This window comes from Episyrphus balteatus, chromosome 2 (genome assembly GCF_945859705.1).
Source record: "Episyrphus balteatus chromosome 2, idEpiBalt1.1, whole genome shotgun sequence".
Taxonomy (NCBI): domain Eukaryota; kingdom Metazoa; phylum Arthropoda; class Insecta; order Diptera; family Syrphidae; genus Episyrphus; species Episyrphus balteatus.
Genome location: NC_079135.1, coordinates 52,430,259 through 52,447,080, shown reverse-complemented (window position 1 = coordinate 52,447,080; position 16,822 = coordinate 52,430,259). Strand labels below are relative to the sequence as shown.

Here is a 16,822-nt window from a genome sequence, read left to right as displayed (position 1 = left end):
CAAAACTCAGTTTCTGTCAGGATTGGTTGGATGGTCATCCATTTTGAAAAACTTGTCTAACTGATCTTAATCTCAAGACTTGTGTTGGACACATAATCATCTTCCTGCCTAATTATTTTTTTTGTTATAGAAGAATTTTAGAACTAAGCCAACGCAAAGTTTTTAAGTTTTTTGACACTAACGTTATACGGCTGCAATGTTTACAGCTACAATAATGTATTAGAGAATGAAAGATAACTACATTTCCAGTCAGTAGTCGACACATTTACCGCGATAACATTTGCCATTTATTTTACTTAAATTAAATTTAAACTTGTCAAGTTATTAAAATCTTACGAATAAAAGTACCCTTAAGCAAAAGTAGGATTATACGACCTAGCTAAGCACTTTATTTCACTATTGTGACGAAATCTTCTTTTCAAATTAAAATGTCTAAGATTAATTGTTTTTTGTTTTTGTTGAGATTTTACTTTCGTACTTAAGTGATTAAATTAATTCAATGATTCTACAGTGCTTTGGTGTTCTTAAACAACAATTTTGTTTTGTATTTTTTTATTTTCTATTCCTTGTGGCTTTTTTGTTGTTGTTGAAGCCAACTAAGCTCTTTGTTTCGTTTTTATTAGCTTTGTCATTTTATTTGATTCTGACTCCCTTCATAATACCTCCTTCATCTTTAGCCTTGGTGCGCTAAGGTTTCCTCTTTCCTTTTTTTTCAAATAATGTCGTTATTTCATCGATTCAACTTATCTCACCCTAATTTGGAAGAAGTTATCCTTTCTTAAAATCACGTTAAGGGCCTCATTTTTTACGAATCCTTCCTGTCAAGCATAAATCCTATTGTTATACCTAACAGAACTGTTGAATGAATGAATTTCTTAATCGAGTTTGAATCCAGTCAATCCCTCTTTTATTTCTTTCCTTTTTTCTTCGTGTCCTTTCCGTCCTTCCGCCTGCCGGCCCGGCCATCCGATGGGGGTAAAATTTAACGAAAAGAAATAATTAATACATTGGCCTTTTTTGAAAAGGAAGAATGGACAATGAAAATCTTTTCTGTAGAGTGGGGTAAAGTAGTGACCTCCAATAAATTTACACCTCATTAAAATAAAGTCGATTAAAAAATAAAAGTGTCTCACCTTATTGTGCAAAACTTTACGAGTATTGCAAAACTTTGGAAACAAATTTTGTCAATTGAAAAAGTGTAAAGTTAGGCGGAAATCGTCTTTTGCCTTTGTTGTATTGATTTTTACAGAAGAGGAAAATGTTGCAATGCAAAGAATTCATAAAATGTATAATTTAATTTTTCCGAAACCCATTTTATGTTTTTTTTTTTTCTAAACATGTATTTTAATATTAACCTCATATAGAGCTCGCAAATATGTATTTTAAGCAAATTTAATTGGGCTAAAAGTTACGATAAAATGTTAGTAAACACTTTTGATATCAATAAAACTCCATTTTTACTGACCACTACTGTATGAAAGTGTCCTTTGCTCTTTGGCCATTGTTTGCCTACGTATTGTTAAACATGTAACTATATTTGCTTTGCAATGTCAGTTACATTTTCAATGAAAATTAATGATGTTCGTGCTTACAAGCAATATTTAATTATTTTGGACAATGGTATACAAACGAAAAATTCATAAGAATAATATAATTTGGTGACAACGACAAATAGTAGCACCAAACGCTGACTATTTAATCTTCAATTTTTGTTATGTTAATACTAAGTATATTTTATTAACCATTCGTCCTACATAATTACAAATTCGTTTTTTTTTTTTTGTAATATCAAATCACGATGTATAACTAAACTATATCTGTCATTCGCAGACCAGTAAAGATAACGTTTCTATTATGACTTAATTCATTTACAAGCAGATATTAAAAAAATAGTTTCGACTGTTGTTGGTGAATGGTTAGAAAAAGTCAACTTGTTTAGTTAGTGGTTAAATTAGAGGGAATTTTGAGGGACACTGGGGTGTATGAGTAACTTTTTTTTTATAGATTAATTTTAATTCAAATCATTTTATTCTGGTTCAAACTTTTCAAAAGAGGCTTATAAAAATTTTCAAAACTGTTTTAGTATCCCAGAATTTTAATGATCTAAATGGCAAAACACTAGGAAAAAACTTTTTAACATTTAATAGTTACAAAAACAAACTTTTATTACAATAGCTTAAAAAAAATTCTAAATTATGTTTAAACGTTCTCTTCAATCGACTAATGGTTCTTTTTTTACTTGCTCTATAGGGCAAGTATTGGTTTCGTGTCGAAAAAAAAATTTGAGGTTTTAATCAAAACCAACATTACGATGATGGAGAATTCCAAAAAAGTGGGTCTCTCAATTCCGTCCGTGCGTCTGTACGTCTGTGCGTCTGTGCGGTTGTGCGTCCATCTGTACACATTTCCACAGCCTAAACGGGTGGACGGATTTTCTTCAAATTTGATACAGATGATTTTTATGGAATTCTGAAAGTTTGTTTTTTTTTGTTTTTTTATACCTATCTCGTTTAGAACGTATACCTCCCATACAAAAAAATACGATATTGCGAATTTCTCGAAAACGGCTCTATCGTTTTTGATTAAACTTTGTTAACGTAATATTTAAAGCAGTGGAAATAAAACTGCATTTTTATTTTCTCTCAAAAAAGTCAAACAACAAAAAAAAAATTTTCATGCCCTAAATGTCGGCTCTTCCCCAATATCAATTTTTTTTGTTTAATTAAGAGCCAGCTTTTAAAATCTACAAGTAGACTAACATAAAAGTGCTTTGAACTGCAAGAGCAAGTACGTGCGACCTCAGTCGTGCATTTTATTTTGTTATAAAGAGAAAGAAATGGATGTTTAGGATAGAGCACGAAATAAATAGTTTGAGACCAAAACGAGGACGTTTGATGCAAACTATAGTACAACGATACAATTTGTCATGAACTGCTTAGATTACTTATTTTAATTATAAATGAAGCCTAAGTGTCAAATTAGTTTACTTAACCATATCTTACAAAAGTCGCACAATGGGGCAAAACTCAAAAAAGCTGGCATTTAATCAAATCATGAAGTTGATCTTTCTTTTAAATAACCCATTACCCATCTATTTCTCTTCGAATATATAATACAGAATTAAAAAAAAATTGTTATTAGCTGTGTTTTATTTTCCTCGTGGTCCAGATCAGATCATTGTTTTTATTAGCTTTACAACCAAAGCAGGATTTTGTTTTGTTATTGTTTCGCAAATAAATACAATGATCTGATCTGGATCACAAGGAAAATAAAACACAGCTATTATTTTATAAAAGGCATTCAAAGTGTAATTTAAACTGATTTAGGATTTTCCGAGATATTTCAAAAATCAAAAGTGTATGGGTAACCCTAAAAATGGGTATGGCCAATATGGCCATGTTTGTTTCAGTAGGATTTGCTCCAAATTTCAAGTGTCTAGCTCTTTTAATTAATTTAATGCCAGTTATTGTTCCCATAGTTATTTGAAAGAATGTGCATCTTTAATTCAAAATGGTGAATCGGGTTCACGAAAAAATGCTGACTTCATATCTAAAAAAACATGCACAAAAATTGGAACCCCTTAAAGGTAAAAATTTTCCACTATTTTAATAATTTAAATGTGTTAAGTTTGGCCGAAATATGGGGAATTGTGACCTTATTCTAGATCGAGAACAGTCAAAAAGTTGAAAATTGGAACTTCTTGGCCTATTCTAAGAGAAATATAATTATTTGTACCTTATGAAATGCAATCAAATTTAGACCACTTTCCTGGTACGAGACTCAAACATACGAACATTTTACACTCATATTTGTTCAATAAAATAGTGGGCCTTTACGCAAAATCCCCCATTTTCCTTTGTAAATAAATCTATGTTACATAATAATGTTAATCCGGTCCGAAATGTAAGTCATAACAAAGGTTTGCAAATTTTCGTAATATCCCACCTTACTACGAAAAGTGGAAAGTCCGTCTTTGGATAAAAATTCTCGGGAGCGTATCGGAATCCCGCTTTTTAAAATCCCGTTTTTCGAAAATCCCGAAAAAAAAGTTTCAAAATCCCGTTTTCTAAAATACCGCTTTTTTAAATCCCGTTTTCTGAAATACCGCATTTTAAAATCCCGTCAAATCCCGAAAATTCCGATTTTTTTTACCAAATACATGCTTAATTCACAAATAAAAAAATCATGAGAAATAGACAAAAAATTAGTAAAACTGATTTTTTGCCCACACAATATGTACCTTCAACACATTATGAAAACGGTATTTCTTTTATAAAAATATAAAGGATTAAATTGAGTTCACAAGTAAAAGAAATTTCATTATTTAAATGAAATTTCTTTTGATTATGTAGTGTGTACTTAATTTAAGGTGTTGTGATCATTTTATGTTATTATTAATCTATGGGATTATCACGATTTGATTGTTCTTCTGAAACTTTAAAGTAAATATTAGTTCGTTAATTGATTTCTTTTTAGTATCACATTCCTTACTTTTTCTTATTTTTTTATATATTATATTTTTTGTTAAAGCTTTTAATTAAATGCGTTTAGAACAATGTCTCATTTTTTAATTTGTTTTAGTATCCCAATTTTGCAAGCTAAACTAGTTGTTTTATTTTAAAAAATCGCGCGATTTTTTAAAATAAAACAACTAGTTTTGCTTGCAAAATCGGGATAATAAAAAACGGGATTATAAAAATCGGGATTTTAAAAAGCGGGATTATAAAAAGCGGGATAGTGAAAAACGGGATTTTAAAAGCGGGATTTAAAAAAACGGGAATATAAAAAGCGGGATATCGAACCCAACCCAAAATTCTCATATGTAGATAATCCCTTACATTTTTTTTACATACAGGATTTGATCCCAAACGATTTGTTTAATTTCAACGAAATTTACAAAAAAAAATTAGGATTTAAAAAAAAAAAATTTTTGAAAAATTTAATTTTCGAAAACGAGACATTGAATTTTTATGAAATGTTGGTTTAAATGTTGAATTATAGTTACTACTAAATGGTATATCAACTTTATTTTCAAACATTTTTTGTCAAAGAATTATATGCATGTATGTACATACAAAAAAAATTAGTTAAAAAAAAACGACTCTAACGATTTTGATTTTTTTTCTAAAAATGCATCTTTATAAAAGAAATTAAACTGCATACTTTTTTGGAGCTCGATTTCATTTAAAGAGTTGGTTTTTTCACTTGAAGAACGAATCTTATATTTTTTTTTTATTTTTTTTTTTATTTTCATTTAAATTTATAAAATTTGTACAAATAATTCTTAAACATTTTAGAATTTTCAAATCCAATGAATACGTGCCACCCACACCCAGTCGTGCATTTTATTTTCATTTGAATTTATTTTTGTTCAGACAGAGTTTTGATGAATTTTTGTTTACTGAATGAAAATGAAATTTTTTATAATGAGCAATGTGGTTCTGAAATTTTCCTTAGTCCTTTAAAACGATGCCAAGCACTCCCAATTTTTATTTAAAAGTATTTTAGCTCCAACTTTACATATTTCATGATTAACAAATGAAAAATAGCGAATTGTATGCGGTAAATATTTCCCTTTTAAAATCTTTGAGATCCATCCAAGTTTGATGACACTTAAAACGTCAACATTTCTTGAGTGAAAAAACATGTTTTTTATATTACTAAACGTCAACGTGATCTGACGTTTTATTAATTTTATACCATTGTTGCTCTTTCCTTTTACTTTTTTTTTTATATTTTTGTATAAACCAAAGTAATTTGCTTTTAATTACCCAAGCATTTATTTCTCCTTCTAATGAGAAGAACATCATTCTCAAGGGAGCATAAGAGAAATGAAAAAAGCCAACTCATTGCGTCACGCTCTGGTGACAACTTTACAAAAAAAAAATAAATAAAAAAAAACGGAGATAGTAAAAGGATGTTTACAGTTCATAAATTTCTTTTTTAATTTTTGGTCTTTGTTTAAATTTGTTTTTATTGTCTCTTTACTTAATTTTTTTTTCCTCTACTTTTATTTTTGTCAAATAGAAAAAGTACTGTTTATGTTGAAAAAAATGGATTCATTAGCTTGGCAACGCAGATGTCCTTTATTTTCTTTTGTTTAAGGACAAAATGGAAAATAGACAGAAAGGAGTTCATTTTAATACAAACTTAGTTAAGCAAAACAAATTGTACACAGATTATTGCTTGGTTGGGCAAAACAAAAATTACATTAAAGTTATCATCCTGTCTTTATTCATAATTCAACCGAAGAGGCTTTTTATGTTAGAACTCATAGCTTTTTTTTTGCTGTTGTAAGGTGAATTGGATTGGCTGGGAGATGATTATATTGTTTATGGATTGTTGTACTTTTTGGGGTTGTTTTGTAAACTCCCATTCTAGGTTGTCATCTTTTCAAAAACAAAAAAAAAAAAAAACGAATGAATTTTATAGCTTGTAAAGGATAATTTATGTAGGTACATGATAATTTATGATAAAGGTCCTTGAACAGTTTAATTGAAAATGTTTCAACTAGATATTTAAGTTGTTTTTATTTTATAATTAAAAATTTGTGAAAGAGCTCTTGTGTATTAATAAAACATATCCACTAAGAATGTTGGGAATGTGTTTTTTTTTTGCCAATAGGCACAACGCAAAAATAATATTAGTCCAGTGCATTTATAATTTGACCCAGCAGTTTGTACCACCCCCAATTTTTTTTTGCTCATTCGATAGAGCATTGGCTAACCCTGATTTTTCGGACTCGCAACATTCACCTTTCGGTCGCCATCTTGGATTTTAGTATTTGTGGAATATCTCGATTTCTATTTACACTACATAAAAGTTGTATGGGCAAAAACGTAGGCAATTAAATTTCGCGTGTTTAATATCAAGAACACTTTTTCGATATTCTGAATATTAAAAAAGTTACGAGCCAAAAAAGTAAATGAAATCTAAATTTACTACATTTCAGTACATTAAGTTTTTTTGCACTACCAAAACTGTGCAAAAAATTTACCACTGTTATTAAATAAAAAAAGATTTTATTTTTCATTGTAACTTTTAAAATTATATTGGCCTAGCGGAAAGCAACACATACTTAGTTGTTTTTAGGCGAGTTATTCAATCGAAGCACAGTGTATTTTTTAGAACACAGGAAGGTCGTAATTGGCGAAGACTTAAAGATAAACGCTAAACTAAAGCAAACGAATCACATATTCTTACAACTCTTAGGAAATGTTCGATTCAAAATGTAAAACGAAAAAATTTAAATTTTATCACATTTTCAAGCCTAAACTATCAAAATTATTGTAAAAAAAATTTCGGCATGACAATTGATATCTTTAAAATGGTTCATTGTTGAATTGGGAAATAATTAAAGTTTGAAAAGATAAATTAAAGATACACGGAGAAAAAGACCACCTAAAATTAAGCGGATTTTCGTATGTTTTTTTGCCAAGATGACTGCCATCTCAAATTAAGCGAAAGTCCACTTAATTTAAAATCTTATTATTATCATACAAATAAGAACATTTTCATTTTAATTAAATTGGGTTTTCACTTTACTTAAGACAGCCGTAATTTTGACAAAATTAATTTTAAGATTTTTTTTTCTATGTGAAGTAAAGCTATGTCTAAAATCGAATTCAAAGTGGAACAAATCTTGAAGTTGTTGAGATTATGAAATCTATTCTATTCTCCCCGTGAGTATTTTTTGAGTCTTGCGAAGTGATTTTATAAAATTCACAAAGTCCAATTTTTGGTTATTTTAAAATATTACGAGTATAAGAAGGACAAAACAAAATTATATTTGATGACCATTCCGATTGCCCGTTGGATCGTTATGACTTACTTTAAAAATTTCCAAAACCTTTTCTGAAATCTAAGAGTATAAGGAATTCTATTATCTCTCTTGAAGTTGCTGGATTTATGATACTTATCTTCTTCTTCCTTTTTCTCGGCGCTGTTATGATCTCGATGTCGAGGGGATCATAACTATCCCACGTAACTGCTTCACACTAGTGATCCGCCTGTGGGGTTCGCCGGGTTGACCTCAGAAATCGGCGGCAAGCCTCCCGGTTTTGTATTGTTCCATTTCTAAGGCCAACTGAATGCTGGTGGTTTTGCATTTGCTTGTACCAGGAGTTTTTAGGCCTACCTTTCTTTCTATTTCGATACTTATAACTTTGAAAATAACATAACTACTTTGCCAAAAAAAAAAAGTAGGTACAACATTGTAATATCTTTTAATAAAGTTCGAAGCCTAATTACAAATACATCGATCCAATTCTCAATCGAAAAATAAAAAGTTCGTTTAGGAAAAACATACAATTTTTTACCTTTGTTGGGAAACTTTTCCGCATAAAGCTAGTTAAACTATTTCTGTACATTGTTCTTTCTTATTTTCGACTGTATTACCTGAAAGGAGTTTCAATAGCAAAATTTAATTTCTTTTTTTTTCAAACGAACATACAAAACAAATATTAAATACGAAGGTAAGGTAGGTACATGCGAACTCATTATTATGTTAGACAAGAGAACACAAAGAAAGCAGACTTCAATACTTTGAAGCACTTGAGGGTGAATCAGTTTTTCCTTTGAACATGGAAAAAGGCAAAAAAGTTCTTAAAGGCTCCTACTTCATTTCAGTTTGAAGTTGTATACTTAACGGTCGATTAAGGGTAACTTCTATATATTTTTAAAAACGAGTACTAGTATCTATTTATAAAAAAAATTCAAGTTGTTATCCTTCCTTTCTGATATTTTCAGACTTTATTTTGACAGTCGCTGCTTATCGATGCATATGTGAAACTAGTGCTTTAATCTCTTTTTTTAAGTTTGTGTAGCATCATCTCGCTTTCGTACATTATATGAAACTCCATTAAATTAATGATATAACATAGTATAAGCTGTTTTGAGATGATAGCTATGACTATGATGATGTATGAGTTTGAGTATGTGTGTATTCGGGTGGAGTTTCAATAAATATTAAATTTCTTCATGCGGCAGTATTTGTCGGGTCTTTTAATTATTTTGAGCTTCCATCTCCTTCCGCTTGCTCATCAAAAATAAAATGGCTGAGTATTGTGCTCATTAAGTGGTAATCAAGGATTCCTTCATCCCTTTTTATATTTTGTTCGTAAATAATGTTGGATGGTTCATTTTTAATGATAAATATGTCATGATATCCTTCAGTTAATCGGCAAACGCCGCGCCGTCGCGACGATGGTCGATGGTCTAGCGTCCTGACAAAATTTCAGCTTTTTGACATGATTCAAGAATCAAGAGTTGCAACGGTTTACAGCACAAGCAAATCGAGATATAAACTAGAGTTAAATGTCTGCGACACATAATAATTGTGGGGAAGACAGTCAAGGACATTAAAATAATTTTAATTGAAGGCAGAACCCAGTGCATAGTGTCTGTCTGGTGATAGCATACAGGCATTAGTGTTACCATTGAACATTTTTGTTTTTTAATAAAAGCTTTCCAATTCATTAATTGAAATATTGATGAAATTGGATTTTTTTTTAATATTGTAATCGATTTAGTGTTCAATACAATTTTTTTTATTTTTTTTTTAATTCGAGGAGGTACCATACATCAAAAATGAAAAATTGTTATTTGATGTGCACCCTGGGGAGAATGAAAATGCATATCGGTATCCCGCAATAGACAGGAATAATATTGGAAAACAAGCTAAATGAAATCGTAGTTAATTATTTAAATTCGCTTTTTTAAACATTTTAACAAGGTCCAATTAGTCTTTTATTCAAAAAGCAGCGGAAAAAAAGTCAAAAATATTATATTTATCTCAAGTCGCATAGCGTTAACACTGGCACTGAATTCCGATCGATAAATTTTAATTTGAATATAATTATTCCTTTTGAGTTTTTTTTTTTCTTTTTTTTCATTTTCAATTCTTTCGGGTGTCTGTCTCTGTCTGCTTTTTGTGGCACAACGATGAGGCAGTGTCTGTCGCATTGTACTTTGCAGTAATTGTCTTTTTGAAGAATACTTTGTTGAATTGGATTTGCAGTGACTCAAGTGGATTTAACTTTAAGGATCACAGACCAATTATATAAAATAATATGTTGAGTGAGTTATTTTTTTGTTGAAGGGCATAGAAATATTTTATCAACGTATTTTCATAATTATCTGTGGTATTTTAATGGGGAAAGTAAAATCTATAGAAAATATAAGGATAAACTTGAAATGGTTTTAATTGACATTGGGGAATAGTGGATAATGATGTAAACTTAATAGCTGTAGCCTTTTTCAATTATATGTATTACGTTAAAACATTGGTATGTTTTGATGAATTTATTAATAACCTTTAAACTTTAAAATAATGATTTTAAATGTCACGTTTTAGAAGTATGCTCTTGATAAATGTCGCTCTTAGGCATACAAGATTAATTTGGGTACGAAAGGTTGAGACATTTGATCAATGCATTTCTAAAATCATTAATATATTTAAAAGATTCGACTGAATTAACATGTCCGGATCAATAAGTAAATGTCTAACATTCATCTTCACTCAATACATGTGAAGAAGAATGTTGTTCAACCATGATATTTGTTAAAAATGTGATTTTTCAAGTTAATTTTTTTCTTAATTTTTTTTTAATATATACATTCATCTTGCCAATAAAACATTTCTCTGCCAATATTTGAAGTAACGTCTTAAGTACCGCGGTAATTTTTTTTTTTTTTTCAAATTGGTGAATAGACAAATTTCGTCCTGCGGTCTTTGGACCCACTTAATTAGGCGTGACAACGGACTAGAACCATTGATAACGATAGCTGTCATAGAACCGTTTTTTTTTTATTTGGTACCAGTTACCAAATTTTGAGAGCCCTTAAGTTGGCTGTGTAGCAAGCGGATTAAAAAAAGCTTCCCAAAATACCTCAATTGTCAAATTCCTTTAGGTAGTTTAGGAGTTATGATGTCACAGATGAACAAACATTATGTAGGTGCAGTTCGTCTTATAATAATAAGGTACCATTTTATTTCAACATAAGCTTTTGTTTTCTTTCTTATTTTGAATAAATCTATAGGTATATTGAAATTGGTTAATTCTATGCAAAAGATAAAATATCGTAATTCAAAATATGGTGTTTTAGCTGTTTTGCAGGAGTTAAAGCTTAGTCTTTGAGGAAGTCGAATTTATTCCTTATATGCATGTTTCATCTTAGTCGGAATATTTTAAAATATATTATGTTCTCTATAGTTTTATTTTTGAATACTCATTGTTAATTTTTTTTTCTTGCAGGTATTGCGTTGAATATGAAGTCATTAAAGCATCCAAACCTTGCCACAAACTCACGCCTTTCAATAAGCTGCTAGAAGGTATTTTTACAATAATAAAATTATCCAAATAAATTTTTCTCATTTATTTTGAAACAAAATATGAACATTTTATAGGTGATCGCATTATTGTACGTTGTGACATGGAAGCTCTTATTGAAGATTTACCTAATTTTAGTCAGAATATCATGAGCAGTACTCAGACAAAATCAAACGCTCTTCACAATAGTACCAGCAGAAAATCGGAAATCACAAATAACTCAGCTATTTTAAGCGAGGACGAAGAAGAAGATGTCAGTGAAGATAGTGAAGACTATGATCGCTCTACGATCCCGACACCATTAACCACAACAACGACGATACATCCTTCAACGACATATCACTGTCGTGGTGAAGGCCTTTCAGGACGAACAACTAGATGGAGTGCTCTTCCAGCACCATCTTGTCGTGGCAAATGGCTCCGACTGACAGTAGGCAAGCCAAAGAAATGTTCCCATCCTCAGTTCATTTTTGTTTAAAGGCGAGACCAAACCATTCGACAGTATAACAAAAAGACATATTGTCTGCGATTATTTTTACTTTTTCTTATTTAAATTTGATTTTAAGTAATTTTTGTTGATAAATTTTATTATAAAAATACTCGTATACAGACGATTTCGTATATATCTTAAGTTTAATATTAATTTAAAGTGTTCACTATATATTCAAATTAAGTAACAAAAAAAAAAAAAAAAAAAAAAAAAAAAAAAAAAACAATTAACTAATAATTATTTTAAATAATATTAAAATTAAGATTAAAAACTACTGATAGAATATCTATAATATGAAAAGAGAAAACAAAAAAAGTAAAAAAAAAGGAAAAATAAAGAAAGCAATGTAATTTTAAAATAAACTTTGATCGAATTTTTAGTCGTATATGTTTTATTAAATTTTAAGAACAGATTATATTTTGTATTTTCATGAAATTGAACATCTTTAAAACTAGCTGTTGCAAATCCTGGAGAGGACGAAAAATAGGTTCTTAGATCCCGGAATATCAACACACTGGTAGAAAACTTTTGTCAAGTGGAATGGTAATCTTATTTGATAATTTTTTTGTGTGTGAAGGTTTTGTATTTGAGCTAATATTTACTTTAAAATATTTTTTATTTAATCTGTAAAAGTTGACTTTGAGCTTGTTATGTGTGTGAAATATTTTAAAAATCATTCATGGGAAAGTCGAGATATTTGAGGATAAAGTTGCCTATCTCAAAATCGAAATTTCAGCAATGTTTCAAATAATTGATCGTAGAATGCGTAATGGATAACGTAGAAATGAAATGTTATTTTACTGTCTATAAGTCTGTTTCAAAAATATTTTTTTATTTTTAAGCAAACTTAGAGAAATCAAGTGTTTACTACTGAAGAATTAATTTTTTATACGAGGCCTTTGACGCGTCGAAATATCAAAAAATCCAGCCAATACATTTTATGTTTTTTGTTATAATTTTTAAACTAAAAAAGATTAAACAAAATATTTTTCGACAGTAAGATAAGCGTCCCTAAATTATGAATGTCTCCAAACCTTGTAAGTCTCGAATAAAATGTAGCATTGTTCAATATTCAAAATCATATGTTCAAATAATATCAAATTTTTTATTTTTATTGTAAACACTTAATCTAAAATTAAAATTTAAAATAAATATCCAATAAATGATACATTGCAATAACAACAACAAATTCTGTTGAGAATATACCTTTACTTAAAATAAAAAAAATGTAAAGCGTTGCTTAATAACTCCCGACAACAAGTAACGATAACGTATAAAGTCTATCAATAAGTGCTAGGTCCGTTTTTGATTATTATTATGTAAAACCATTTAGAGTATACCTACAACTAAAGTGCTCGGCTTGCGAAAGCTTTTATTATACTTTTAACTTTGTTCTAATGGGACCACCCGCAACAATTCCATTTTCCATTCGTCGTGTGAATACTTGGGTAATATAAGTACTTTTCCTGTTTCCGTACTGATCATAAATTCGTGTCTCTTCGGTATTTCCATTGTCTTTTAAGAACAATTTGCACGAATATTGTGGACAGCACTTTGGATAATCGAGGAATTCATTAGCTGGTGGTATTTCTGAGCAATTTCCTTCCAATCTTGGTATTTGACATCTAGCATCGTGAGTTTAATAAGTTGGAGGTTGCATGTAAATAGAAAAGCAAAAGTTTATAAATGGAAAAGATTAATTTGTATTTTCGGGAGAAATAAAAGCAATCAAATTTAAATGACAGAAACAGAAGTGTATAAACAACAAATTGATATTCTTCTTAAGCTATTTCTTAAGACTTATGGATTGAATTCGCTGTTTTAAAATGTTTTCATTAAATTCCAAAGAACTTTAACTGCAACGCAATTTCAAAAATAAAGTAGAAAAATCAAAGCCACTTAAAGAAAAACAATCATCTTATAATATTTTTGTAAGTGAAAACTTATGTACATATTAATTGTAATTTATTATTATTACCAATAAAAGAAGAAAAGTAATTTTGTTTCGTATTAGTAATTTGCTGACAACTTGATTTACTGTACAAATGTTACATAAAATAAAGGCATACAAAAAAGTTGAACAAAATCATGTAAAAATAGTAACGGATTCTTCCAACGGACTGCATCCAACTCTTTCTTAAGTGTATTAAACTTCAAACTTAGTATACAATCTAGTACCCTATGTTATAAGAATTTTTGAAATTTTTTTAACTGTTGGAACCGTATTAAAAAAAAATATTTTTTTCAAAAATTTGGTATGTTATTAAAAAAGTATTAGTATCAACACCAAAAGTATGCATTACATTTTTTTTGGCAAACAGTGTAGGTAACTGAATACATATGTATTTTTTCTACAAGACCAAGAAGCCAAACAAAATAAGTTAAATCAAGAATTTGGCAGATACTCGTCAAGTTTTTAAATTTTTTAATAGTAAAGCCTAGCAAACAGTTCTTTTTGATAAAAAAAAAATTAGTGGTGAAAAAAAATGTCTGTGCTAAACAGATGACAATCGTAAGTTTTTTTTCCAGCAAAAACAATTTGATGCACATTGTTTTGCGAGAAAAAAAAATTATGGTGAGTACCTATATATAAGTAAGTTTTTTTTCGATTTTGGTTTACAGCTGTGGTGAGTTAAAAAATATTTTTTTTTCGGAAAAAATCTAAAAAAATCTCTCTCATAAGAAATGCATTGTATTTTTGTAGAAGAACTTGGCTTAACATACATATTTATTATGCATTCCATGCTACATAATTATTTCATAAACATAATATTATTTTTATATCTTTCCTAAAAATTATAATTGTTTACCTTACTCCAATTTAAAATTTTTAAAAACTACATAGAAGCTACATCACACATATGTATTAAAGCAGTAATAATATATTTAGACCAAATGATCGGCCTAAATGGACCTGAAGTATACTTAAAAAAAATTTAAACTACAAAAAAAAATTTAATTTCTACATTTTGCTGCATGAACTTCTGTTCTTCAAATATTATTGATTTAGCCCACAAACTTCTTTATTTTGTTGAGTTTGTGGTATCTTACTCCAAAGACTAAAAATTTTCAAAAATGTCATTAAACATACTTTTAAATACGAAACCCATTATTCAAGCAAAACTAATAAAAAGGATATATAAAAATGATTTATGGGTGCAAACAAATTTAATGTTTTAGGAGCAATAAAATATTAAAAAATATAGATACACATTTTATTCTGAGAGCAGTGCCCAGTGGATCAAAAAATTAAAAGTGGGCTCAATTTTTGAGAGCTAATGATATTAATAATTTTTTTAACTTTGCTTTTTACTTTAAATGAAAGATTAAGAATCGATATTTTATTAAGTACAAAAAGTAACTAAATTTAAATCCTAATTTAGGTACATTATGAGCCAAGACAACCTAACGAAGGTGCAAGTCCAAGTGACTTACAACTCTTATGAAGTATTCCTGTGTGTGTTCAATCAAATTTGCAAGAGGACACAAAATGTTTACCAGTACGTCGAATGGGTAGAATTAAATGCATTCATGAGTTCATGAGCAAACTTGTAAATAAATACATTATTTTGAAATAAATTTAAATAAAATTTTCGACGAATTTTTAATATTATCGTATTTTTGAAAGGTCACTGTGGTGTATGCGTACTATTTTTTAATATATGTACCTAAACATTTAATATAGAATTTTTATCACTGACCAATTAAACAAACCAATTGATTGTGTATGGTCATTTTCTGATCTCTTAAAAAAATATTCATGCCTGGGTAATTCCCAATCTCTGTATCTAACTTTATTTTTAAATTTATGTTAACCGGACGTTTGATTTTTATAGTGATTAATTTTTTGTAATTAATTTGTGTGGAAACACATTTAGATTACTTTTTGTATAGCAATCATTTTGTTTTTTCATATGATTGGATAAAAAATATGACTTAAAAGAATAGTATCCTTGGTAGCTTATTTTATTGTAGCTTAACCTCACATTTTGAAATTAAATTAAATCCTAAAGTTAAACTTGAAAAGGGCATTGAGAAATTATAAGGGCCGAAATAGTGATGGTAATAAGCACCGAGCATATACTACTTTTTGTTTGTGAACATTTTCAAAAGAAATTGTGCGTATGATTGCATTCACAGAGATAAAAGACGCCCTTTGAACTTGAATTCTTTTTGTTGCTTCAGGACATTAAAACATTTTAAATCCACATACCTGTCTTCCCATATTTCCAGATTTCCTAAACACTGCACCCTTATACATTGTCCACGGCGGTAGAACACTTCGCCAACATACAAAGCACGATTTGTTTTTTCATCTCTACATTTCAGCTCTTCGTATACTGCTAGAAATAAAACATAAACAACCTTTATCAAGCACATTTTAATCAGAGAGGGCAATATTAAGGGTCATTATACAATTTTGATTTTGCAAAGGTGATCCACACACAGCACAATCAGCAATTACTGCCACTAGGCAAAAAAGGTAAACTGGCAAATAGTCTGAAGTTCTGTATTTTCCATTCATCATGATTAAATAAACACAAAAATTCATCAACTGTGAACCGATGACAAGCTACAAGCTCTTCCAAAGAGTAAATTTAGACTGAATGAGTGTAAGCGATATTTTTTGCTTAATTCATCTACGAAGTAAGATTCTACCATCTTCAATATATTATAAATTATGACTCATGGGACGAGCCAAGGAAGATTTAAAAAGATTTGTAGAAAGAGTATCATTTTTTCTCTTCCTGTCAATTTTGTTTTGACTTAAGAAAAAATTGTAAAAAAAAAAACGCTCCGAGCAAAATAGTTTTAGTTGAACTTTATGTTTCTTCCATTCACCCGCTAAATCGTTTGTCTTATCAGTTAATTTTGATTTTGTTTTCATTTTTGATTTCATCTTTCTTTCCTATCTAATGAAATTGTTTTGCGAATTGAACAATGTTTAAGTTTAGTAAAATAAAATGAAAATAAACGGGTTATTCCCCTATTTTTGAATGGA

The 16,822-nt window shown here is 29.2% G+C and overlaps 2 protein-coding genes across 8 annotated transcripts in view; one reads left to right on the top strand and one right to left on the bottom strand.

Annotated features, from left to right (window-relative positions):
• Nucleotides 1-12,162, top strand: part of LOC129912300 (somatomedin-B and thrombospondin type-1 domain-containing protein) — a 159,072-nt gene extending 146,910 nt beyond the window's left edge. For all 6 annotated transcript variants that reach the window (XM_055990513.1, XM_055990507.1, XM_055990509.1 and 3 more), the window contains 2 exons: nt 11,256-11,332; nt 11,408-12,162. In XM_055990513.1, the coding sequence (XP_055846488.1) occupies nt 11,256-11,332; nt 11,408-11,808 (478 nt within the window). In that variant the 3' untranslated portion in view covers nt 11,809-12,162. The remainder of the gene's footprint in view (nt 1-11,255; nt 11,333-11,407) is intronic.
• Nucleotides 12,163-13,125: 963 nt separating this feature from the next.
• Nucleotides 13,126-16,363, bottom strand: LOC129912298 (protein Vago). Of its 2 annotated transcripts, none has more exons than XM_055990505.1 (3): nt 16,237-16,363; nt 16,034-16,163; nt 13,126-13,445 (listed from the first exon to the last, which is right to left on the bottom strand). In XM_055990505.1, the coding sequence occupies exons 1-3, from the start codon at nt 16,346-16,348 to the stop codon at nt 13,196-13,198; spliced, it is 492 nt and encodes a 163-aa protein (XP_055846480.1). In that variant the 5' UTR covers nt 16,349-16,363; the 3' UTR covers nt 13,126-13,195. The 2 variants fall into 2 exon arrangements, with proteins under 2 accessions (XP_055846480.1, XP_055846481.1); XM_055990506.1 differs by having other exon boundaries at nt 16,034-16,160.
• Nucleotides 16,364-16,822: the final 459 nt, after the last annotated feature.